This window comes from Salmo salar, chromosome 14 (genome assembly GCF_965601325.2).
Source record: "Salmo salar chromosome 14, fSalSal1, whole genome shotgun sequence".
Taxonomy (NCBI): Eukaryota; Metazoa; Chordata; class Actinopteri; order Salmoniformes; family Salmonidae; genus Salmo; species Salmo salar.
Window position 1 is genome coordinate 17,097,416 of NC_138304.1, and position 26,903 is coordinate 17,124,318.

Consider the following 26,903-nt stretch of genomic DNA (forward strand, 5'->3'; position numbering starts at 1 on the left):
ACACACCTTCAATGGAGTCAGCAGGAGCAGGTACCTCGGTTAGAGGAGTCGAGGAGCGCGTCCAGGAACATTCGGCCATGTTACAACATCTTGGTGCCATGATGGATCGCGTTGTCCAGACCATGGACCGCTGGGAGAGACAGGAAGTCTCTCCAGTGCCTCGACCAACACAACCGGGGTTGTCTCCATCCGTTCCATCCAGAGAGAGTTACAGTGGGATGCGTCTCTCCCTTCCCAGGGAGTAGGATGGAACGGCAGCACAGTGCCAGGGATTCTTGTTACAACTGGACCTCTACCTGGCCACTGTGCACCCAGTTCCCTCAGGAGGGGAGAGAGTGGCCGCCCTCGTCTCCTGTCTCACAGGAAGAGCGCTGGAGTGTGCAAATGCCGTGTGGAGAGAAGAAGAAACGGCGCCAGAATTTTATCGACAGAGCATTAGCCATTAGGTTAGGGATCCCTATTTTCCCTATAGTTAGACCCTTCCTGGTACACGCTCTAGATAGTCGACCATTAGGGTCCGGGCTAATCAAGGAGGCCACCATCTCCTTGGCCATGGTTATGCAGGGGAATCATGAGGAGAGAATCAGTCTCTTTCTCATTGACTCTCCTGCGTTTCCTGTGATACTAGGCCTTCCTTGGTTGGCTCTGCATAACCCCACTATTTCCTGGCAACAGAGGGCTCTCACGGGGTGGTCGCGAGAGTGCTCAGGGAGGTGTGTAGGGGTTTCCGCTGGTGCTACCACGGTGGAAAGTCCAGACCAGGTCTCCACCGTGCACATCCCCCCCCCAGAATATGCCGATTTGGCTCTCGCCTTCTGTAAAAAGAAGGCGACTAAATGACCACCTCATCGACGGGGGGATTGTGCGATAAATCTCCTGGCAGACGCTGCACTTCCCAGGAGTCACGTGTATCCCCTGTCGCAAGCGGAGATGGTGGCTATGGATACATATGTCTCTGAATCCCTATGTCAGGGGTACATTCGGCCCTCTACTTCACTCGCCTCCTCAAGTTTCTTTTTTGAGAAGAAGGATGGAGGTTTACGCCCGTGCATTGACTATAGAGGTCTCAATCAAATCACGGTGAAGTACAGTTACCCGCTACCTCTTATCGCCATGGCGATTAAGTCAATGCATGGGGCGCTCTTCTTCACTAAACTGGATCTCAGGAGTGCGTATAACCTGGTGCGTATCCAGGAGGGAGACGAGTGGAAGACAGCGTTCAGTATCACCACAGGGCATTATGAGTATCTCGTCATGCCGTACGGGTTGATGAATACTCCATCAGTTTTCCAATCCTTTGTAGACAAGATTTTCAGGGACCTGCACGGGCAGGGTGTAGTGGTGTATATCGATGGCATTCTGATTTACTCCGCTACACGCGCCGAGCATGTGTCCTTGGTGCACAAGGTACTTGGACGACTGTTGGAGCATGACCTGTACGTCAAGGCTGAGAAATGCCTGTTCTTTCAGCAGGCCGTCTCCTTCCTAGGGTATCGCATTTCCACAATCATGGGTGGAGATGGAGAGTGACCGCATTGCAGCCATGTGTAATTGGCTGACTCCCACCACGGTAAAGGAGGTGCAGCGATTTTTAGGGTTTGCCAATTACTACCGGGGTTTTGGCCAGGTTTCTGCGCCCATTACCTCACTGCTGAAGGGTGGTCCTGTACAGTTGCGGTGGTCGGCTGAGGCGGACAGGGCTTTTGGGCAACTAAGAGCTCTGTTTACTTTGGCTCCACTGCTGGCCCATCCGGATCCCTCTTTGGCATTCGTAGTGGAGGTGGACTGGGATAGGAGCTGTGCTCTCACAACGCTCGGGCACGCCACCGAAACTCTGCCCCTGTGCTTTCTTCTCGAAGAAGCTCAGCCCAGCGGAGCGTAACTATGATGTGGGGGACCGGGAGTTGTAGGCTGTGGTTAAAGCATTGAAAGTGTGGAGACATTGGCTTGAGGGGGCTAAACACCTTTTTCTCATCTGGACTGGCCACCGCAACCTGGAGTACATCCGGGAAGCGAGGAGACTGAATCCTCGTCAGGCAAGGTGGGCCATGTTCTTTACCCGTTTTGTGTTTACCCTATCCTACAGACCTGGTTCCCAGAATAAGAAGGCAGACGCACCTCTGTATGACACAGAGGAGCGGCCCATGGATCAGACTCCCATACTCCCGGCCTCCTGCCTGGTAGCGCCGGTCGTGTGGGATCTGGATGCGGACATTGAGCAGACATTGCGTACAGTGCCCGCTCCCCTCCAGTGTCCCGTTGGGCGTGTGTACGTTCCGTCTGCTGTCCGTGACCAGTTGATCTCTTGGGCCCACACGTCTCCCTCTTCTGGTCATCTGGGGATTGGTCGGACGGTGCGCTGTCTGACTGGGAAGTACTGGTGGCCCACTTTGGCTAAGGACGTGAGTGTTTATGTCTCCTCCTGCTCGGTGTGTGCCCAGTGTAAGGCTCCGAGACACCTGCCCAGAGGTAAGTTACATCCCTTACCCGTTCCACAATGACCTTGGTCACATCTGTCAGTGGATTTCCTAACGGATCTTCCTCCCTCACAGGGAAATACCACAATCCTGGTCGTTGTGGATCGTTTTTCTAAGTCCTGTCGTCTCCTCCCTCTGCCTGGTCTCCCTACGGCCCTACAGACTGCGGAGGCTCTGTTTACACACGTCTTCCGGCACTACGGGGTGCCTGAGGATATAGTGTCGGATCGGGGTCCCCAGTTCACGTCGAGAGTTTGGAAGGCGTTCATGGAACGTCTGGGGGTCTCGATTAGCCTTACCTCAGGTTTTCACCCCGAGAGTAACGGGCAGGTAGAGACAGTCAACCAGGATGTGGGCAGGTTTCTGCGGTCCTATTGCCAGGACCGGCCGGGGGAGTGGGCAGTGTTTGTGCCCTGGGCAGAGATGGCGCAGAACTCGCTCCGCCACTCCTCCACTAACCTCTACCCCTTTCAGTGCGTATTGGGGTACCAGCCGGTTCTGGCACCGTGGCATCAGGGTCAGACCGAGACTACTGCGATGGATGACTGGTTTAGGCGCACGGAGGAGACATGGGAGGCCACCCGTGTCCATCTCCAGCCAGCCGTGCGTTCTGTGTTTTTGAGCGCATTTGATTTATGTTGTACTCTCGTTTTGGAACTTTAATAAAGTGTGCCTGTTTACATCACGCTACTCTCCTGCACCTGACTTCGCCTCTTTTACACACGCTGACAATAATTGTATTTTCTGTATTGTTCCCAGGTCACATTTGCAAATGAGACTGAGGTCTCAATGTGTTTTCCCTGGTTAAATAAAAGTTAATACAAAATATAGCTGTTTACAATCACCACTAGATGGTGGGATTCCCTTTCTGTTTTTCACTTGCTTTTTTTTCACCAACACAAATGTTTTCCACTGATGAATACAGTATTTACCCTTTCTTGAGTAGTCTCAAGCAAGCTAAGGAATTTTTACATGACATACCTAGCTTATGTGATATTATATTAAAGTACAACAACACACATAATGTGTCGCTTCATGTATGATTAATAGGCTAATGTATGTATGATTTCCTTCATCAATTAGGCTACCTGAGGTTCCTTTACATAAGTGAATATGATTTGAACATGGTTTAATATCCAATATTATGCCATGAGCTGAAGTATATGACTACTGATTACTCTAGCCTATGGTTTATACTCACAAAATAAATATGTTCCATTACAAAATAAATCAGCATTCCAAGACGCTAATTACTAATAGCATCAACTGGCTTACAGCATTAATTCAGAAACCTGGATTTGTTCTGGATAATATTTAACCAAACTAATTCCAAAAATCTCTCTCTGCATGTTCCATAATAACAATATTACAAAAACTCTCCATGCTCTACAGCTCAACCTCTTTGAGGATAATACAGTGCCACCGATGCGGCCCGTTACAAAGGACTGTGGGCTCTCCTTCTCCCTGGCAGATGGGAATAAGACATTTATACGTGTTAAACTTCACAAGGCTGCCGGCCCAGACGGCATCCCTAGCCGCGTCCTCAGAGCATGCGCAGACCAGCTGGCTGGTGTGTTTACGGACATATTCAATCTCTTCCTATCCCAGTCTGCTGTCCCCACATGCTTCAAGATGGCCACCATTGTTCCTGTACCCAAGAAAGCAAAGGTAACTGAACTAGATGACTATCGCCCCGTTACACTCACTTCTGGCATCATGAAGTGCTTTGAGATGCTAGTCAAGGATCATATCACCTCCACTTTACCTGTCACCCTAGACCCACTTCAATTTGCTTACCGCCCCAATAGGTCCACAGGCGATGCAATCGCCATAACACTGCACACTCCCCTATGTCATCTGGACAAGAGGAATACCTATGTAAGAATGCTGTTCATTGACTACAGCTCAGCATTCAACACCATAGTACCCACCATAGTACCCGTCTGGCTGCATCACCTCCTGGCACGGCAACTGCATCGCCCACAACCGCAAGGCTCTCTAGAGGGTGGTGCGGTCTGCACAACGCATCACCAGGGGCAAACTACCTGCCCTCCAGGACACCTACAGCACCTGATGTCACAGGAAGGACAAAAAGATCATCAAGGACAACAACCACCCGAGCCATTGTCTGTTCACCCCGCGACCATCCAGAAGGCGATGTCTTTACAGGTGCGTCAAAGCTGGGACCGAGAGACTGAAAAACAGCTTCTATCTCAAGACCAACAGACTGTTAAACAGTCATCACTAACACCCAGAGGCTGCAGCCTACATACAGACTTTAAATCATTGGCCATTTTAGTAAATGGATCACTAGTCACTTTAATAATGCGACTTTAATATGTTTACGTATCTTGCATTACTCATCTCATATGTATATATTGTATTTTATACCATCTATTGCATCTTGCCTACACCACTCTGTCATTGCTCATCCTTATATTTATATGTATATATTCTTATTCCATTCCTTTACTTAGATTTGTGTGTATTAGGTAGTTGTGGAATTGTTAGATTACATGTTAGATATTGCTGCACTGTCGGAACTAGATGCACAAGCACTTCGCTACGCTCGCAATAACATCTTGCTAACCATATGTATGTGACAAATACAATTTGATTTGAACCTGTTATTACTGTAAATGGGGCCACACATCTGATGAAGTACATCGGATGAAGTGTTACCTTAATTATGAGAGCTAATTACTCAAATTACTTAACGAATGCCTCTGAATGTTATTGAATTCTGTCTCTTCTGTCTGTCTGTTTGTGGGTCGTAAGAAAGGTAGCTATCAGCTAATTAAGTCAAAGAGAATCCATTATACTTGAATAAATAAAAAAATCCCTTAGGGGCTTAATGGTCTTTTGCTACTGCATGCACAGCTATGATTTGCAAAAGAGGTTGAGAAAGTGTAGATCAATCACAATACATTTTAATGGTTGTCAAACCTTTTAAATGTTTAATGGTCGTGATACAGAGGGCTGAATGAAAAGTGTATTGTGAAAGTCAAGGAAATTACCCCATTGAAATGATATAACTTTTATGACTTGTCTTGCCTATTTAAAAGTTATTGTCTCCATGTATAGATATACTGTAAACAGTGAGATGTTAACATTGAATTAGACTTGACTGGGCCTTTTAATCCTTGTGATTCATTAGGAAGCATTCCTCTCTTTCTCTCTCTCTCTGTCTTTTGCTCTCTCTGTCTCTGTCTCTTGCTCTCTCTCTCTCTTTCTTTCTTTATTTCTCTCTCTCAGATGTCTAGGCTGAGGGGGAAGTATTTGTCTGAGCTTTACTGCATGTCTACTCTACATGGGTCAGGGCCAACAAAGGGGTTCTCATTAGCAGTGTGTAGCACCACATCTCAGTGTAATCTGCTGATACAGGACCTCAATCACCATTCTATAAAGTGTTTTTCAGTCAGATTCTCCATATCTAATAGGGCTCCGACTCCATGTTTGTTTGGAAGGAAACCATACATGACAGAGGGGGCCAAGAGTCACAGATGGGGAGCGTGTACAATAGAGTTGGGAAGAGTGGGATGGTTGGGTCACCACGATGGAGAGGGAAAGTTGGTGGGGAGGGAAAATTAACATCTATTCTTTCCTCTAGTCGACCTGAAACTTTTTGAAAAGTGTGGGGCAAATGGCCACATAGGTGTTAAAAAATGTTTTTTGAACACATTGAATACATCTAGTCCTGAATCTGGGTGGATTTCTTGTTCGGTTTCTAGTAAATCATGCATGACAGTAGGAGCCACTGGCCATAGCTGGGGAGAATTCCGAGTTGGGATGAGTGGGATGGCGGGTTCACCGCATAGGAGAGGGAAACTTGGCATTCCCAGATATGTAATGACCATACAAGGGCTGAGATACAAGGGCTGAATGAGATCATGAGATAAGTACTTCAAGTACCGGTACATTAATCCCAAGAGGCCCAGACATGGTGAGTACTATTTTTGTTGTCTGACGACTCAAACTGAATTATTTGGCTATTCTATGTTTGCTACATACTTCAGTCTAAGATTGCCATCGCTGAAGTTGTTTGTAGTGACGTCACAATAAGGGATGTTGTACAAAGCAAAGTCATCAGCGATTGGATCATCTCTAACCAATCAGAATATCAAAGCCAATGGCAAATTTTCTAATGCCACTTTACCCACTTGTGTTCTGTCTCTGGCCCAACCCATCGGTTTCTGAGACATATCAGAACAATTAGAATGTGTTTGCATTCTAGAAATCATCGGGAAGTATTCAGATCCAGACTCACAGAGGGAGTTCTATTAATCTGAGCCGCGGTGCACTGGTCTATGGCCTGTGACGTGAACGGGCAAAAGCAGTGAGGGAGGAGCACCTTTCTCAAATGGAACAGTAATCTGCGCTGCTCGGCCATGTTGTCAACAAGGCAGCATGGTGCATCGTCCAGAAACATACAACATATATTTTCCATGAAACTAGTTTTCATTGGAAGGCAGAAAAAGCATTTTTATCAAAAGCAATCACTTTTGCATGTGAAAATACAGATTCCTACACACTACTCCACGTGGTTAATCTAGCCTAGGCTAGAGTCGACTTCGCTGTGGACTTTGAATGGGGCACCTGGCTTACACCCAGAAGGCAGCCCGGTTCCCCCCAAAATAATTACAATCCAAAATAAAACCAATGACTTTTCCCCGGTGCAAACTCCTCCCATGGGTGTTATATGGTCCAGATAATCAAATCCCCTCATTCCGGAGAAGAAACTAACTTCTATGGGCATGGCATAGCATTTGGCCTGAGCAAGGAGTTTGAGTAGCCAGGCAACTATCTTTGCCTACAGTGGGAGCTATTCTCATGCTGGGAAAAATGGGAAATGGTGTTTTATTTTACTGGGTAGTATTTGATGGACAATGGCTGGTTGCCAGTACTCTGCTCTACTAATTTTTTTGTTTGAGCACTATAGGCTCACAAACACGCGCACACGCGCACACACACAAAACATGAAAACAGACATATCTGTTTCTGCTCATTTTTAACACTCAGGAATACAGTTCCATGCCATGTATCCTATTTCCCGGCAGGACCTGATGTAGAGAGAGAAAAAAATGACTGATGGACTTAACAGTAAATGTCTTGGCATTGCAGTGTGCTGAAATAAGCCCACTGCCAGTTTCCATGAGAAATGTCTTCTGCACTACGCAATTGTCTTACCTTCTACAGTATTTTTCAGTAAACTGAAAGTCTTAGCTATCTCCCTTCGTAAGCAAAATCTGAATGTCTAACAGTCATTGCTTCAGTGAACTGTGGATCAAGCATGCAGTAAGTAGTACACTACCTACAGTAATTGCGCAGTTGGCATTCATTAGTTGTTGGTGAATAAGAAATGATGCATAGTAATAATGACGCATCAGGTTAAACTGGAACAAGAGCTGAATCAGATCAGCGGAGTCTGTATAGCCACTGCTTGTGCAAATTGGAAAAGGTCATTGAATTTCCATTCACAGTTTGTTTTTCTTTTTTGTGGCAACTGTTACCTACCTAGGTGAATACCAATTCCCTACCTTACTTTTTTTCTCATCACCTAAGTAACATCCAAAACACCAGAATCATACGCATGAATGTTTCATGTACAGAATGAAAATGTTTGACATAGACAGCCTACACTCAATCAAACAGTATTAATAGCATGCACTTGACTCTTTCTATGAGGCATACACAGTAATAGTATGACTGTCATCCTGAGAAAAAAAATGTGTTGTATTTTTGCTCAACTTTTGAAATGACTTTTCCACAGACATTTAACCCAGAACTATTTCAGGAGTGGAGACAGACTAGTAGACTAGGCCTAGACCACCCTGAGTGTTTCAGAGGAAACGGCAGAGACTGAGACCCAGCTAGGCCCTCACGGTGGGAATAGCATGGGGAGTTCTTCAGAGGGTAGCCCTGTTTGTGTTATTTTCAGGATGAGCTGTTCTGGCAGCAAGTTTCCATTGTGGACAGTCTTCCTGTTTATGGACACTTGGAGTCCCTTGATGGCACTGCTCAGGGGACAGGAAACACATGGAGGGAGGGGGGGGGATGCAGGGAGGGAATGATTTGTTTGCATTCGGCCAGCTTAAGTTTAAGGCTGTTTTGTAGAGCTGATCTCAGTCTAGTGTAAACTTGTCATTTCTCAATGCATTGTGGAAGGAGGCAGTATTTATGTCACTCTTGCATTACTACCCTAAACCATCCTGTTGTGGAGGACTCTTGGAAGAGAGGCATATGCTGCATGATAGCCTACTATAATGCAATTAGATATCTTCATAAATTATTTGTAATTCACTTTATATTCTATTGATATTTTATGGAAAAAGGTTCGAATGGTAGGAATGTCATATAGCCTAATCAGGGGATACTTGACAACCCAAATTGTGAATCTGTTATTGTGAATAACGTGTGTTTTAACATCCTTATTTCTTAATCTTCCTTGCGATCCATGAGCGAGTGCAGAGCAAATCAAGGCTTCTGATTGGCTTACCGCAGGTCTCTCGCACTGCACACTTTTTTTTTGGTCGAAAGACAAGCTATCTACTGCGAACCAGAACCTTCTGTGCAAGGTCAAATCCGTTCACTTTCCATCTGCTCGCGGATGAATCAGGCTATTAAGTAGGTTTACGGATTTATTTTCATAGTTGTAACTCTTATACGGAACTTGCTACTTTGTAACAGAGGAAACGTGGAAGAAGGCGCAACTTTTTTTGTGCAAATCATTGACACTGTTTTACATTTGCAAAACAAAGAAAATGACTCAATTCAACAAGGGTCCAGTGTACGGTTTGACTGCAGAATTGAGAAGCAAGGTAAGCGTGCGTGAATATTATGATTATACCATTTTACCTATCAAAGTGATTAAATGAGAGGTGTTTGGGAGAAAAAAAATATTATTTACATGAAATAGATCCCCGTGAAATTGCTTCGCATCAAGTCGGTGCATTTATTTCCTCTCGATACGAAACTTTTGTTCTAATTGTGGAAAGTGTGTGCTGGCAAATGGCCACGTTATTCAGTATGAATTATGCTCAATTTCTTAATCATTGTGCCCTTTGTCTTGTTGCCCAATTTGGCCCAAAAGGGATAGTCTATCAGGTTACAGGGTGCAGAACACTCCCCCACCCCCACACATAAAAAGCGAATTGCCTGTGATTTAATGTCTTTAACATACTTATGTAATTTTCTCAGCAAGAACACTGCGTTGGAGAAGAAAAAAAATAGGCTGTATGTCAAGTATTGCCATTCTTGGTCCACTTTTCCCAGACCTTTCACAAGTGCAACTTTTTTGGGCCACAGTGATGCTGGATGAAAACATTTTATACATGGTGTACAATATTCCCTTATGATCTTTTTTGCTACAGGAAAGGATGAAAGCGTCATGAATGATTGGCAAGGCTAACAACTCATTGTTGCTCCAACATAGTGGGTGGAGCCCTATATGGGTTGTGTAAGGGTCCCTATACTGCTGAGTGAAGTCTGCAGTACTAGACAACATCCCCCTCAACAATGCTTTCTCCTTGTCTGACCTCACTGTAGTTTTATTGAATTTTATACACAGTGTAAAACTGCAGTGTCGCCTTCATTGTCAGACTCATGTGAAATCAATTTTCTACTAATGTTTTAAAGGGTCCCCTATATGTCTTTCTATCTACCGTTCAGCAATATTGCATGAAAATTAAATATGGATCTTTTTAGCTGTTGAATAGATGAATGATGGGCTGGGCCCCTTGCCAAATCCTCTGTGGGTTTTTTTTTTTTGTTGGCTTCTGCTCAATTGAGCACATTGCTCCTGGGGAGAATCCCAGATGGCCCAGAGGTCTATGATCCACACGTACAGTATGTCCCACACAATAACTAAAGAGGTGGATCCCCCCCCCCCCCCCTTCACTAGGGCCAGGAGTTTTTCCTGATCACCTAACTTGACCTGGTTATAGCTACGGTATATCTAGGGCCCAGAGTTTTCCCGGTCAAGCCACATAGTCTGAAAAAACTGCTATCATCATATTTACAAGTCTTTTTATGCCGATATCCACAGCTCCTCTCCAGTGGGTTTTTGTCCTTTCACTCCCTTTCTAAATGGAGTCCAAAGTGGGTCATTCCATCCATGCGAAGCAATGGTTCCATCCCGATCCCCGCCTCCTTCCAGTGTGAGCGGAGACATTTTCCATGTGGTCTGCCAGAAGATACGCTTTATTAGAAGTCTGACAGAGATATGCCAGCCCTTCAGTGGTCTGCTGCGACGGCTTGTGGAAAAGAAAAGCGAGATTGTGTTCCATAGGATGTGCCATGAATGTCTCTGAACTGTCAAGCGGAGTACAAAAACCTCGTAGCCAACTTATACCATTTTAATATTCCTTTCTAGTGAAGATCTGCATACGGCACTTTTAGGCAAATCCTTTGGGCCTCTTTGGACTAGTTTCCCAGACCCAGATTATGCTTACTCCTGGACTTAAGCATGCTCAATGGATATTCTCCATTGAAAGTGCTTTTTAGTCCTGGAATATGCTACATCTGAGTCCTGGAAGCTGTCCGTAATAGTAGCGTTAAAGCTGTAGTAGAGCCCTCCACATGGGTTCCTGGTCATGGTTCTTATGGTAACTCCTGGCAGGCTGGCACCCAGATGTGTTCCAGGAAGTAAACAGCTGATCACAATGGGAGGCTCCCACCATGTCAAGACCACAGTGGGAGCTTTGGTGTGTGTAACTGGCTGTCACCAGTTTGTCAACATCACCTTACACGGCCTTTGATTGTTAAAAAACCGCCACGCAACATCTTCACAAGTATGGCTGTATGCCAGACGGCAACATTGTAGGACATTGTGCTGGTGTAGCAGGCTTAGGTGATTGTGGCCGATTCCTTTTCAACTCAGTGGATTCAGGAAATGTAATTATTGACTTTCTTGAAATGGTATTGACCCCGTCCTATGTTTATTTTACTTACAGAGATGGGGAAATGCTTGTATGTGCTATTTATTAATACTTACAATGCACTCGGGAGTACAATGGAGTGCTACAGTGCAAAGGAAGTTGCTTTGTCCAGTAAATGCAAAAGTAATTAAAGTGAATTGGCCTACTTTGTAAAATACCCTCTCCCTGGTCTTCAGTCATACCTCAAGTTCTGGCTTCCTGCGTTGTGTTATCTGATACCGTCCAAAACGTTATGAATCTGATACAGGGCTGAAACTGTTGTGGTTATAGCTTTTTCTTTAGTAGTACAGATACTTGGAGGACTTTGTAAGCTGTAACATCTGTAAGACAGCTGTAAGGCTTGCCTATTTTTGCCATAACCCTTAACAGTAAGGACTAATGAAGTGGTGCTGTGATGGTCTAACCATCTGTGCTGGCTCGAGGACAGGACACTTAAACCTCCTGTCCGCTAGGAAGCGCTAGCAAGAGAAAATACCCATTTTTAACTATGAAAACCAGGCTGAAAGTGTTGGGACATGGACATGACACCTACTCATCTAATGTTACATATACCTCGTAACCTTCACCCCTACAGTGGAGACACAGAAGTGGGCTATACCAGTACAAACTTGTTCATGTCATGAATACCCCAACGTGAAACCATGCACATTCTTTCTCATCAACTTTCAACGCATACTGGTTAATCCCACTAAGAGGACACCACTTGCATCATTTGCAATAAGGATGAATTCAAGCCACCTTTCCCATAACTTTTCCCATGACTCTGGCAGACCTCTTCAGTAATCAGACAACGTTTACACACCGCCCTTGTATCGTATCTGCAGCTTACGTGTCCACAGCTACTTTTCGCTCCTGTGCACAAGAGATAAGGCTGTGGTGAACATCATGTGCACCTCATCCATAGGACTTAAAATAGCTCCCCTGACTACATTATTTAGGGTTAACCCATGTCCAGCCACACAGAACAAAGACATGTTTGTGGTGTTGGCTTGGCAGTTAGTTGTTTGAAAGAGGACTGAATAGATTACGCTCAAGTGTATCAGTCCAGAAATATTTGCATTTAACTCTCAGGAATACTCACCACTTGTTCTGTTTTGCATAATAGAATGTAAATGCAAAATATGTTCATATATTTCAGCAAACTGGGGCCAGTGTGTGCATGTGTGTGTAATTGAATTAGTTCTACCACCACAACACATGGCTGTTGGGAGGGAATGTGATGATTTTGTTGACACTCCTCTAAAGTGCTAACTTGGCCATCCTCCATCCGTTGAGGACGTCCCAGAGTGGCCTTTTAAACCCCACGCTGACATCTCAAGGAGAACAGGAAGGAGTCTTCCTGAGTGCTGTTAAGTAAACACTCACTATAATTACCCTTCAAACCCAGGAAGAACACAGGATGGAGCAGCAGCACTTTCTGTTTTTGACATATCGGGAGTTGTTTCCTTTTTGGTTTCCTTTTTGGTTATTTTTATATTATCAGGTCAGGAGGAGGTGTCCTAAGGATAACAGTGACATTTTGAGTCATGGCTCACAGGTGAGGATGGATAGAGCCAGATTTGAATTGGAAATGGGGAAAAATGTCCACACAATGTGGAAAATGGCCGCCTTCCAGCTTTACTTGTGTCTCTGTTAACACGTTCTTAATGTATGTCAGCAAACAGCACTATGACAATGGGCCTAGGGCACCATAAACAGATGGTGTAATTGTTTCTACCTCACCTCACACTCATCACAGAAAAAAATCGCTGCATCATTCCACTCCATTGAACATTTCCCAGAGGCACGTAAGGTTAATAATTTATTAACATACCACCAGCTGTCTCTTGTCAAGGCTCTATTCAATGCCATTTCCTCTACAATAAATGGATAACCAATATTTAAACAGGTTTGGGGTTTTGTAGGAGCATACATTTCAAGGTTTTGGAGGGTAAAGCCTGTTATTTTCGCACAAACGTAGGCTAACTTTCGCAGCACCGTAATGTCGTATCCTGAAGGAGCGGCCCATTTACAATACAACGCTCTCATTCTTTTTTCAGTCCAGATGTTCTCTCCATTCCCCACACTCATCAGAAAATACTTCCAGTTGCGTGGGCAGCAGTGGTAGTATAAGAAGAGGGGGTTTCTTTCTCTGCATGTCTAAGAAAGAGAAAGATGAATCAAGGTCTTTTTGGCTAGTCCTGTGTTTCTCCCCCTCTTTCTTCTATGAATGCCAAGCTAGTTCTGCTCTATCAAGAACACTGAAGCTATTGTTTGGCCATGAGGAGCGATTTCTAGACTCGAACGGGGACTGTTCACGCTCCCCTCTCAGCTCTCCATGGGACGTTTTTAAAGGGACTCGCTGTGTGGGACTTGTGTCTTCTGGGTCTCATGGCAACGGCTAGCCTAATGTAGCTTGTTTGGTGTGACACAAGGTTGCGAGCAAACTTTTTTTCCATGATCTACCTCTCACATTGACCTCTGACCCTCCCAGTGTGGGACAGGAGTCAAATGAATGCATTTCTGGGACATCACATCAACTTTCCCCCTCTATTTAATCCCATTAAAGACTCTTTGCCCTTTTTGAAGACTGCTGGTCATTGTAGGAAGGGCTGCCATCTTTCCTACACAGAGCCTTTTGAGCGATAATGAGAGTTGTTCTTTTTAATCTTGACAGATTTCTCATTTGACATGTGGGCAGGTGATGAACTGTTAGACACGATAAAAGTGGTGTTTTGTGTGAAGGGAGAGGTTGGTGGGGTTTGAGTCCTCTCTTGCTGAGGGAGGACTACTGATGACTGCTTTCAGCAGAGGTTAGTCTGTGTGTGGAGGATTAGGCCTATCACAGATGGCTCTGAAGCTTTGGAAAACCTCTTGTTTGCTTGTTTTCACCATAGGCAGAGAGAGCTGCAGGCATTGTGTGGGGATTGATAACCTTGTGGGTGTGTAACCCAAGCGCAGACTGGGGGTTTAATAAATTACAGATGTGGGATCTCTCTTGAATCTCTACCTCTGCACTTCCCTGATAAACACAGACAGACAAAACTTGAAGAGGCTCTGTTCTGACATTGTGGCATCTTCAGTCTGACAAGCAGCAGTGCTAGAATAAAACAGACTGATTCAAATCAAATTTAATTTGTCACAGGCACCGAATACAACCGGTGTAAACCTTACTGTGAAATGCTTACTTAACCAACAGTGCAGAGTTTTTATTTTTATTTTATTTTATTTTTTAAAATATTTTTTTAATATATATTTTTTTGTCTGAAAAATGTGCAAATAAACGAAAGGAGAAAAAAAACAAGGCTATATACAAGGGTATCGAGTCAATGTGCCGGGGTACGGGTTAGTCAAGGTAATTGAGGTAATATGTACACTACCGTTCAAAAGTTTGGGGTCACTTGGAAATGTCCTTGTTTTTGAAAGAAAAGCTAAAAAGTGTCCATTAAAATAACATCGGATTGATCAGAAATACAGTGTAGACATTGTTAATGTTGTAAATGACTATTGTAGCTTTTTTTTTTTTTTTTATGGAGTATCCACATCAGCGTACACAAGGCCCATTATCAGCAACCATCACTTTTGTGTTCCAATGGCACGTTGTGTTAGCTCATCCAAGTTTATCATTTTAAAAGGCTAATTTATCATTAGAAAGCCCTTTTGCAATTATGTTAGTACAGCTGAAAAATGTTGTGCTAATTAAAGAAGCAATAAAACTGGCCTTCTTTAGACTAGTTGAGTATCTGGAGCATCAGCATTTGTGGGTTCAGGCAAAAAAAAAAAAAAAACTTTCTTCTGAAACTCGCCAGTCTATTCTTGTTCTGAGAAATGAAGGCTATTCCATGCGAGAAATTGCCAAGGAACTGAAGATCTGGAACGCTGTGTACTACTCCCTTCACAGAACAGCGCAAACTGGCTCTAACCAGAATAGAAAGACGAGTGGGAGGCCACAGTGCACAACTGAGCAAGAGGACAAGTACATTAGTGTCTAGTTTAAGAAACAGACGCCTCACAAGTCCTCAACTGGCAGCTTCATTAAATAGTACCCGCAAAACACCAGTCTCAGCGTAAACGGTGAAGAGACGACTCCGGGATGCTGGCCTAGGCAGAGTTCCTCTGTCCAATGTCTGTGTTTTTTTTGCCCATCTTAAACTTTTCTTTTTATTGGCCAGTCTGAGATATGGCTTTTTCTTTGGAATCTGCCTAGAAGGGCAGCATCCCAGAGTCGCCTCTTCACTGTTGAAGATATTGCATAGCAATAGCCCATAGCTCACAATCTCTGTTTATGAAATCTTCAGTGAATAAGAATCTTGTGGGTCAGATTTTCTCCTTGATATCCAGATACAATGACTATACCGTACAGTCTGAAACTCTGGTTTCCCCATATGAGGCAGTCAGATCTGTCCTTGCTTGCCAGACTGATCTTTTAGAGCAGTGTTTTCCACAAGTACATAGACTAGCCAGCCAAATTGAAAAAGTAGCCAGCCAGGCACCCCCAGGGTTCAACATTTTTGTCCGAAAGAGCTCTATTTTGGCGGCCTCTGGTACATCCTAATACCTTGATTCCATCTGAAATGATTGAATACTTTAGAGTTTACCTCACAGATTGGAAAAATGGTTGTGGTTTTGTGTAAAAAGGCATGACTTTACAATTTTTAATTACTAAGAAAATATGAATTCAGTTTATTGTTGTTTTGGATATTGTCTAGGTGCAGCGCAGCGGTGTCAGGCACTGCATCTCAGTGCTACAGGTGTCACTACAGACCCTGGTTCGATTCCAGGCTGTCTCACAACCGGCCGTGATTGGGAGTACCATAGGGCAGCGCACAATTGGCCCAGCGTCATCCGGGTTAGGGTTTGGCCGGTGTTGGTTGTCATTGTAAATAATAATTTGTTCTTAACTGGCTTTCCTAGTTAAATAAAGGTTAATATATATAAATAAATAATATATGATCAGGACTGTTTTCTAAGTAAGATAACATTATACCTTTTTTTAAACATTAACCTGTCTTCTCTTTAAATTAGTCTTATTTACTGCAAAATATGAATTGCCACAGCGATGTTTGTTATTTAAATTATGTATTACTTTTCCCATTTCCCCCCCCCTTAGTTTTTCATAGAACATCCAATTGTGTTGTTTTTCTAAGTCCACAACAATGCTTAAACCACATCAGTGGACTACTTTTGAGGTCTGGGAAAATCTAAGAAATGTAAAAGTTTGTGTGTAGTTACCCTTTAATTCAATTGCACACCTAGCAAGAGGCTGTTTAGCGGTGTTTTTGTAGCACACGTGATGGTGGAGTTTGAAACAAATACCCACTTGATGAAAATAATCATGATATCATTCTGCCAGGTAAGTGTAGGCTACTTTGTAGTTAACATTTTAATTGAGATGGTTTTTGGGCAAGCCTTTCCATCTACCAGAAGCCAGTTTTCATTACCATCACAAAAGTTGCAGGAAATATAAATCACTGATGCATTCTGTTCATGTCTTATGATAAACTTGGGCAAATATAATACATTTTCTATACATTTAGTTGATTCCCTACTAAGGTCAATATATATAGCAATAAAATGGTCCATCTTTAGGCTAGTTGAGTATCTGGAGCATCAGCATTTTGTGGGTTCGATTACAGGCTCAAAATGGCCAGAAACAAATACCTTTCTTCTGAAACTCGTCAGTCTATTCTTGTTCTGAGAAATGAAGGCTATTCCATGCGAGAAATTGCCAAGAAACTGGAGATCTTGTACAACGCTGTGTACTACTCCCGTCACAGAACAGCGCAAACTGGCTCTAACCAGAATAGAAAGAGGAGTGGGAGGCCCTGGTGCACAACTGAGCAAGAGGACAAGTACATTAGTGTCTAGTTTGAGAAACAGACGTCTTACAAGTCCTCAACTGGCAGCTTCATTAAATAGTACCCGCAAAACACCAGTCTCCACGTCAACAGTGAAGAGGTGACCCCGGGATGCTGGCCTTCTAGGCAGAGTTGCAAAGAAAAAGCCAATAAAAAGAAAATATTAAGATGGGCAAAAGAACAGACACTGGACAGAAGAAGATTGGAAAAAAAGTGTTATGGACAGACTAATTTAAGTTTGGGGTGTTGGGATCACAAAGAAGAACATTCTTGAGAAGCAGAAAAATTAAAGATGCTGGAGGAGTGCTTGACGTCATCTGTCAAGCATGGTGGAGGCAATATGATGGTCTGGGGGTGCTTTGGTGGCGGTAAAGAAGGACATTTGTACAGGGTAAAAGGGATCTTGAAGAAGGAAGTCTATCACTCCATTTTGCAACGTCATGCCATACCCTGTGGACGGCGCTTAATTAGAGCCGATTTCCTCCTACAACAGGACAATGACCCAAAGCACAGCTCCAAACTATGCAAGAACTATTTAGGGAAGAAGCAGTCAGCTGGTATTCTGTCTGTGCTGGCCACTCCATTTATAGTCACCGGATCTCAACCCTATTGAGCTGTTGTGGGTGCAGCTTGAACGTATTGTATGTAAGAAGTGCCTATCAAGCCAATCCAATTTGTGGGAAGTGCTTCAGGAAGCATGGGGTGAAATCTCTTCAGATAACCTCAACAAATTGACAACTAGAATGCCAAAGGTCTGCAAGGCTGTAATTGCTGCAAATGGAGGATTCTTTAACGAAAGCAAATTATTTCAATTAATCATTATTTAAACTCAGCAAAAAAAGAAACGTCCCTTTTTCAGGATGCTGTCTTTTTCAAAGATAATTTGGAAAAATCCAAATAACTTCAATGATCTTCATTGTAAAGGGTTTAAACACTGTTTCCCATGCTTGTTCAATGAACACTTAGGACACTAAAGAGGCCTTTCAACTGACTGAGAAACACCAAAAGAAAGATGCCCAGGGTCCCTGCTCATCTGCGTGAACATGCCTTAGGCATGCTGCAAGGAGGCATGAGGACTGCAGATGTGGCCAGGGCAATAAATTGCAATGTCCGTACTGTGAGACGCCTAAGACAGCGCTACAAGGAGACAGGACGGACAGCTGATTGTCCTCGCAGTGGCAGACCACATGTAACAACACCTGCACAGGATCGGTACATCCGAACATCACACCTGCGGGACAGGTACAGGATGACAACAAGAACTGCTCGAGTTACACCAGGAACGCACTATCCCTCCATCAGTGCTCAGACTGTCCACAATAGGCTGAGGGAGGCTGGACTGAGGGCATGTAGGCCTTTTTGTAAGGCAGGTCCTCACCAGACATCACCGGCAACAACGTCGCCTATGGGCACAAACCCACCGTTGCTGGACAGGACTGGCAAAAAGTGCTCTTCACTGACGAGTCGCTGTTTTGTCTCACCAGGGGTGATTGTCAGATTCGCGTTTATCGTCGAACGATTGAGCATTACACCAAGGTTTTTACTCTGGAGCAGGATCGATTTGGAGGTGGAGGGCTGTCATGGTCTGGGGCGGTGTGTCACAGCATCATCGGACTGAGCTTGTTGTCATTGCAGGCAATCTCAACGCTGTGTGTTAAAGGAAGACATCCTCCACACTTCCTGCAGGCTCATCCTGACATGACCCTCCAGCATGACAATCCCGCCAGCCATACTGCTCGTTCTGTGCGTGATTTCCTGCAGGACAAGAATGTCAGTGTTCTGCCATGGCCTGCGAAGAGCCCAGATCTCAATCCTATTGGGCACGTCAAGGACCTGTTGGATCGGGGGGTGAGGACTAGGGCCATTTCCCCCCCAGAAATGTCCGGGAACTTGCAGGTGCCTTGGTGGAAGAGTGGGGTAACGTCTCACAGAAAGAACTGGCAAATCTGGTGCAGTACATGAGGAGGAGAAGCACTGCAGATACTGTTACTTTTGATTTTGCCCCCCCCCCCCCCTTTGTTCAGGGACACATTATTCAATTTCTGTTAGTCACATGTCTGTGGAACTTGTTCAGTTTATTTCTCAGTTGTTGAATCTTATGTTCATACAAATATTTACACATGTTAAGTTTGCTGAAAATAAACGCAGAGTTTATAACCTTGTCAACGTCTTGACTATATTTCCTATTCATTTTGCAACTCAGTTCATGTATGTTTTCATGGAAAACAAGAACATTTCTAAGTGACCCCAAACTTTTTGAACGGTAGTGTATATAAAACTGATAATTTCTTCAGAAGTAGCGGAGAGCCCACTCTGGAAATGTTATGTTTGAAGAGTATATTGTTCCAAACAAAATGGCAAAATCAAAAAGGTACTTTTTGAGATGTAAATGTGAAGACTTTGTATTTCAGAATATAGATGTACTTCATATTTAAGAGCACACTATAGGTGCACATGTCGTATAGGTTTAAAAGGGCCTAAAATGGCCGCTTTCGTCATGATTTCCTCAAATGGTTTGTGATACAAATGTATAAAGCATGTTAAACATCCTTCCTCCCAGTGAAGTTTTTATGTGAGAATTGCCAGAACAATCTGAGATAAATAAATAAAATGTTTTGGCCATGCTGTCACGTAGTTTCCCCTTAGTCATGTAATTAGCCCTGGAGCCGTCTCCAAGGAGGAGTGCTGATCCAGGATCAGTTTTGTCATTTAGATCATGATGAATAATATTATGGCCAGGGGGGACCATATGCATTAAACGTCTCAGAGTAGGAGTTCTGATCTAGGTTCAGTTTAGCCTTTTAGATAATAATGAATACATGGGGTCCTGATCCTAGATCAGCACTTCAACTCTGAGATGGTTGATACATGTACATGCAGCCCCTGAGTGCTTTCTGCTGAGTTATTAGCGAAAGCAGCAAGAAATGTATATCACAGTTGGAAGCCCTGGGCTTCAAACAAGCAGCCAATGAAAGCTATTTAAGATGAATGACCGCAATATCTCTCCATCTGCTACGCCAGATAAAGTTGTCGCTGTGATATTTTCACTTTCTGTGTGTGTGTGTGTGTGTGTGTCTCTTTGTTTGTCTCTCTCCTTCCCCTTCTATCTCTCCTTCAATCAAGCTATTGGGTAAAGAAACAGTGTCAGTCTGGTCTTAGGGACCTGTGGAGCAATCCCCCTGAAGCCAGGGTTCAGGCGCGGGGCAGCGATCCATGTAATTTCCTGTGTCTTACCTCTCCTAGCAGCGGGCCTCGGGAAAACACACAGCCGAGACGTGGGTGAGGAGAGAGTGTTTTTCCCGAAAAGCTGACCTTGCGGCACCACCTTTTTTTAGGACAATTGTGTGACGGCTTCACTTGAAAAGCTTTTTGGCCTTCTGCTGTGAGGACTGGAAGTGCCACCTCCAGTGGCTTCACGAAATACGTGAATGGATACCAGATTTTTCTCAATGTTTTATTGTGTATCGCTTCCTCAGATGTTCTGTATTTACAGTAGATTGTGCTAAAAGCCCTCTGAATTATTGTGCAAGCCTACCCTTTAACAGACTATCTTTCCCAGGGAGTGGAGCGGCTGGGCCCAATGACCATGAGTTCTAACTATTGAGTGGGCGTGCTGCTCTCTGCTTACTAAGCAATCTGTCGCGGCATTGCACTGAACATAAACACGGTTTGAATCTCATAACAGCAAACTGCCTCTGCCTGGCTATTATAACTTTCCCTCTGTCTCTCACTCCTTGTGGCCAACACATACATAAATATACAAAGAGGTTACTGAGTTTGCGATGCGAAGTAGTCTGGGTTTAGGCTTGCATTGTGGTTATAATTGTTTCACATTACAAGATACCTTAAGTGTGTGGCTCGGTTGGTTAGTGTTAGGATTGTGTTTGCTTGCAGGATCGGATGTTTATGGTAATTGCTCAACCTTGCCCTTTTCTAAGCTAAGTGGTATCGATGTTTAATAGCCTACCTATTTAAACAAGTCAGATCCCGACAAGTGTCTAGGGGGTCAGGGTTTGATTTTGAACAACTGTTGAATGAAGAGTGGGTGGAGTGAACAGTATTTTGTCTTCTCAGATCGCAGGTAAGTACGACCTGCAGAAGGAGGAGGAGCTTCGGTTCTGGATCGAGGAGGTGACGGGCATGCCCATTGGAGAGAACTTCCAGAAGGGCCTCAAGGACGGAGTCATCCTCTGCGAGTACGTTTTCTGTCTATACAAAAAAAAGTGTTTAGATTTACCCACTCACCAACAGGGTTTGTATGCTGCCGTTTTAGGTATTTTACACATTGGTATTTGTGCATATGGTACCATTCTTCCAATCAGTAGTCTTCGTTTGTATTATCCCCCCCAACATGTGAAGGATGTTTTTCCCTGTTCAGGTTACTGAACCATTTAGACTTCACCGGTCTTTAGCTCAGTCAGCTATGAGGATGTAGGGGAATACTTAGTCACGTTCCTCGATAGATGATCACTCAAGTAGACTTAATACAGGATGTTATACTGTTGCCATAACAGTGATCAGGTTTTGAAAAGGCCTAAAGAGGATTAGCTGTGGTCTTAATCGCTCCATCATTCTTTTCACTACCACCAGGAATTGTGTATTGTTATTTTCCGTTGCTCTAGTTGACAATTTTGTTTATGGTCATATCAAGTTGTTTTCTTCTGCTTCAGGCTGATTAACAAACTGCAGCCTGGTTCTGTTAAGAAAATCAACCACTCCAAACTCAACTGGCACAAGGTACGTGAGACAAAATACAATTTCAGATGTTGATGTATAATGTAAAGCTGCTACAGTATGTCAGAGAAATATGCTTTTAATTATACGAGACTAAATAACTAGAATGAACCGGAGTCTGATTTTCCTTTGTTCTATTCTAGCTGGAAAATCTGGGGAATTTCATCCGAGCCATTCTGAAGTTTGGCCTTTGTCCCAATGACATCTTTGAAGCCAATGACCTGTTTGAGAATGGGAACATGACCCAGGTCCAGAGCACACTGCTGTCCCTGGCTGGTATGGTAGGTTCTCAGTTAGACCGGGGTGAGTGTAGAAGCCTGAGTTGTTCCTGACGTCGTTATTACCCAGTACCAAACACACAGAAAGAGTGTGTCATAGGAGTGGATTACGATTGATCAAGAGACGGAAAAAGAGGAAAACATTGTTTTTATTGGTGCTGAAACTCTGGATCGGACAAACACTAGGGTTTTTACATTTTTTTATTGAAATGCTCAAATGGCTACCCGGACTATTTGCCATGACCCCTTTTTTACGCTGCTGCTACTCACTGTTTATTATCTATGCAAGGTCACTTTACCCCGACCTACATGTACATATTGCTTGACTAACCTGTACCTCTGCACATTGACTCGGTACCCCTTGTATATACTGTAGCCTCATTGTTTTTATTTAGTGTTACTTTTTTAACTTTATTATTTTACATTTTTTTTGCATATATTTTCTTACTTAAAAAAAAATTATAATAATAATTATTAGTCACGTGCCGAATACAACAGGTAAGAGATCTCTTAACTAATTATGAATAGATCCACCATTGAGCACAAAACAACACTTGTTACAGAATATTTTACATAGAAATAACATCTGTCAGACAAACCATGCCTGACAACATGATCCAATAAGACAGAAAAATAGAATAACATTTAAAGGCTGTGGACATTGTGTAAGCATTTCACCTTAGTGAAATGCTTACTTACGAACCCCTAACCAACAATGCAGTTTAAAAAAAATACGAGCAAGAATAAGAAATAAAGGTAACAAGGTATTAAAGTGCAGCAGTAAAATAACAATAACGAGACTATACACCGGCGGGGTACTGGTACAGAGTCAATGTGTGGGGGCACCGGTTAGTTGAGGTAATATGTACATGTAGGTAGAGTTATTAAAGTGACAATGCATGGATGATAACAACAGAGAGTAGCAGCGGTGTAAAAGGGGGGGGGGGGTGCAAATAGTCTGGGAAGCCATTTGATTAGATGTTCTGGAGTCTTATGGCTTGGGGGTAGAAGCTGTTTAGAAGCCTCTTGGACCTAGATTTGGTGCTCCGGTACCGCTTGCCGTGCAGAACCTTTTGAGGATCTGAGGACCCATGCCAAATCTTTTCAGTCTCTTGAGGAGGAATAGGTTTTGAATGTGCCCTCTTCATGACTGTCTTGGTATGTTTGGACCATGAGAGTTTGTTGGTGATGTGGACACCAAGGAACTTGAAGCTCTCAACCTGCTCCACTGCAGCCACGTCGATGATAATGGGGGTGTGCTCGGTCCTCTTTTTCCTGTAGTCCACAATCATCTCCTTTGTCTTGATCACGTTAAGGGAGAGGTTGTTGTCTGTCCTGGCACCACATGGCCAGGTCTCTGACCTCCTCCTTATAGGCTGTCTCATCGTTGTCGGTGATCAGGCCTACCACTGTTGTGTCATCGGCAAACTTAATGATGGTGTTGGAGTCGTGCCTGGCCGTGCAGTCATGAGTGAACAGGGAGTACAGGAGGGGACTGACCACACACCCCTGAGGGGCCCCTGTATTGAGGATCAGTGTGGCGGATGTGTTGTTACCTACCCTTACCACCTGGGGGCAGCCCGTCAGGAAGTCCAGGATCCATATCAGAGGGAGATGTTTAGTCCCAGGGTCCTTAGCTTATTGATGAGCTTTGAGGGCACTATGGTGTTGAACGCTGAGCTGTAGTCAATAAATAGCATTCTCACATAGGTGTTCCTTTTGTCCAGGTGGGAAAGGGCAGTGTGGAGTGCAATAGAGATTGCATTATCTGTGGATCTGTTAGGGCGATATGTTGGTTACGAATTGGTTGGGCTTGTAAGTAAGCATTTCATGGTAAGGTCTACACCTGTTGTATTCGGCGCATGTGACATATAATGTTATTTGGTTGAGATACCCATGCAGCACTATGTAGGCTCACAGTACAGTTGGAAATAGTGAGTAGAAACATGGTCATGTAAAACTGAAAGCGACACTGACTTTTGTTCCTTTGTCTCATACCATGCAACAGGCGAAAACCAAAGGCTCAAACTCCAACTGTGACATCGGTGTGAAGTTCGCAGACAAGAGGACGCGCCATTTCGACGAGGACAAAATGAAGGCTGGACAATGTGTCATTGGACTGCAGGTGAGTCGTGCACACACAATAGCAATGACAACAGAGATAATGCTTTAAATGGATCTCATCTGTTTTTTCACTAAATAATGATATTATAGCAGTAGAGATGTTTGTATTTTTCCACTTTTTAATTTTTTTTTTATCCTAATAATGGATCCCAGTCATACTCGGAAATGAATTTGTGGTCAATAAAAATGGCCAGATATAGAAGAGATTTGATTAGAGGACATTATGACCTATGGATGGAGCCTTGTCTAAAAGCTGTTTGTGTTTCTGTCCTGGGTAGATGGGGACAAATAAATGTGCCAGCCAATCTGGTATGACAGCGTATGGGACCAGGAGACACTTATATGACCCAAAGTCACAGACAGACAAGCCCTACGACCAGACTACCATCAGCCTGCAGATGGGAACCAACAAGGGCGCCAGCCAGGTAAGAATGTAGTCTTTGATGTGTATGCTGTGTTTCTTATGCTTCAATGGTTTCTGCTGCAAGGGATTCCTAGCCACTGTAATCCCTGGAAGCAATTAGCAGTAATCTTGTAACAGGGTGAGACCTCTACCAACTAAAGGTTACTGTGGTCAGGTGTACGCGCTCACACACGCTCTTTTTCTTTCTCCTTCTCTCACACACACACACACACACACACTGTCGGTCACATACACACACACATACTACCAACCGCTCCACCGCCAACCTGACCTCCTCTCCCCCAGGCTGGAATGTCGGCCCCAGGTACCCGCCGCGACATCTACGACCAGAAGTCGGCGGGACAGCCCGCAGACAGCTCCACCATCTCCCTGCAGATGGGCACCAACAAGGTGGCGTCCCAGAAGGGCATGAGCAGCTACGGCCTGGGCAGGCAGATCTACGACCCCAAGTACTGCGCCTCCCCCACAGAGCCCACCTCGCCCGTCACCCTCGGCAACCACGCCGGTAGCCACGGCAACGGGAGCCTGGGAACAGGCACCAATGGATCGGAGATTAGTGACAGCGACTACCAGGTGGAGTACCAGTATCAGCATGACGACGAGGAAGAGTACAGGGGTGGGTACCAACAGCAGTACAGTGGGCACTATGACGAGGACCAGGGCATCAACTATTAGACTGACTGTGTCTTGTGTGTAATTGCTCTATATGGGTAATAGGCTGTCATTTTCACCTCTGTGGGCCCCATTTTGGCATCGCAAAAAAGTAGCGCTTGTTTGGACGACTGCATTGCTTTTTTGCGTAATCAAAATGTCACCCTGTGTAGCAGTAGTTCCAAGTGTAACAGTGTGTCTGGGGATATGTAACGTTTATAGTGGCCTTCTACCGGAATCCGGAGTGGAGTTGCATGTCCAAGTACCTTGACGGATCATAAGAACCGTAGGCCTATATATAGTTTGATACAATTTTTGTGGTACCACTTATGATGAAGTTGTTTAAACTGATGCAAATATGTGTTACTCTGGTATAAAGCCACTGTAATGTAATGTAAAGTAAGTGTGAGGGAGCGATTTTGTTAACAGAGCAAGACTTTTACCATCCTTGCTAGGTTTTTTTAAACCCCCCCCCCCCCCCAAAAAAAGGGAAATGTTGGCTTTTCAATCTAGCATTCCTTTTAAACTCGTTAGAATGTCAATATTTTCCGACCAATCGTAATAATGTATAGAATGTGGCAATTTCTTTCTATGTTTTATGGGTTTTGTAGTTCTCACGGTTCAGGAACTCAACTAGGGAGTTCTGTGAGAAACATTCCATCACTGGCATTCACTACACATCATGTTTACCTGCTTCCTCCTTTCCTCTTTGTTTTCAATATACTATATCGTCTGTTCTCTTTCACCTCCTTCAAATCTGAACCACAAGTCTACTGCTCTGTGGCAAGTTTTGGTAAGAGACTTATGTTCTATCCATTCAGAATATACAGCAATCATATTTTAGCGAAGGTTGGCAGGAGAAAAAGATGGATGGTTGTAGTTAAGATGCTTATGGCCGTCATGTCCCAGTTTGACTTGAAAGCACTGCAATGTTTTTGTAGTTTCGCTGCCTATCTTGAGACTCTCTCACAAGATCATCTCAAATGTTAGTTTCTGTCACATGACCAAACTTCTTAGGGATTTTTAAATGTTCTTCAAATGTCATTGATTCCTTGTGCCATAATGCCCCCGTCTGTATGTAGACCCCATCCACTGTTGTATTTATTGCCATTTGTCCCAATATAGACATTTCTGCTATTGTTTTGGTTATTCTGTATCAATAAACTTTGTTTCATGAAGTCTTCCATACAGGATGTCTCTAGTTATATCTAAGCTGAGACCACCGAGAACCCACTGCTGGGTGTTCTCTTACCTCATAATTACTAATAATCTCCGAAGGTCAAGTCATACTGACACTAGCCTGGGTCCCTTATCTGTTTGTGCTGTTTTGGCAGGACAATGACATAGGAGATGGCAATGCCATACTAACTGATTTTTGGGACTCAGGCTAGTGTCAGAATGACTTGACCTTCGGAGATGATTTTGTATATCTGAGATTGCCA

At 44.0% G+C, this 26,903-nt stretch overlaps 1 protein-coding gene across 2 annotated transcripts; it reads left to right on the forward strand.

The window, feature by feature from the left end:
* The first annotated feature begins 8,998 nt into the window (after nucleotides 1-8,998).
* Nucleotides 8,999-26,649, forward strand: cnn3 (Calponin-3). Of its 2 annotated transcripts, NM_001139865.1 has the most exon segments (8): nucleotides 9,068-9,101; nucleotides 9,236-9,295; nucleotides 21,325-21,446; nucleotides 21,921-21,987; nucleotides 22,128-22,265; nucleotides 24,271-24,387; nucleotides 24,665-24,811; nucleotides 25,096-26,639. In NM_001139865.1, coding segments are annotated over 7 exon segments (1,038 nt in total). In that variant the 5' UTR covers nucleotides 9,068-9,101; nucleotides 9,236-9,238; the 3' UTR covers nucleotides 25,486-26,639.
* The last annotated feature ends 254 nt before the right edge of the window (nucleotides 26,650-26,903 follow it).

What these genes read in the sequence shown, in the direction of transcription:
- cnn3 (XM_082960641.1), top strand. Translation starts at nt 9,239, where the DNA reads ATGACTCAATTCAACAAGGGTCCAGTGTACGGTTTGACTGCAGAATTG. An exon ending in TGCTGTCCCTGGCTGGTATG is followed by an intron (nt 22,266 to 24,270) that starts GTAGGTTCTCAG and finishes ACCATGCAACAG; the next exon opens with GCGAAAACCAAAGGCTCAAA. An exon ending in AATGTGTCATTGGACTGCAG is followed by an intron (nt 24,388 to 24,664) that starts GTGAGTCGTGCA and finishes TGTCCTGGGTAG; the next exon opens with ATGGGGACAAATAAATGTGC.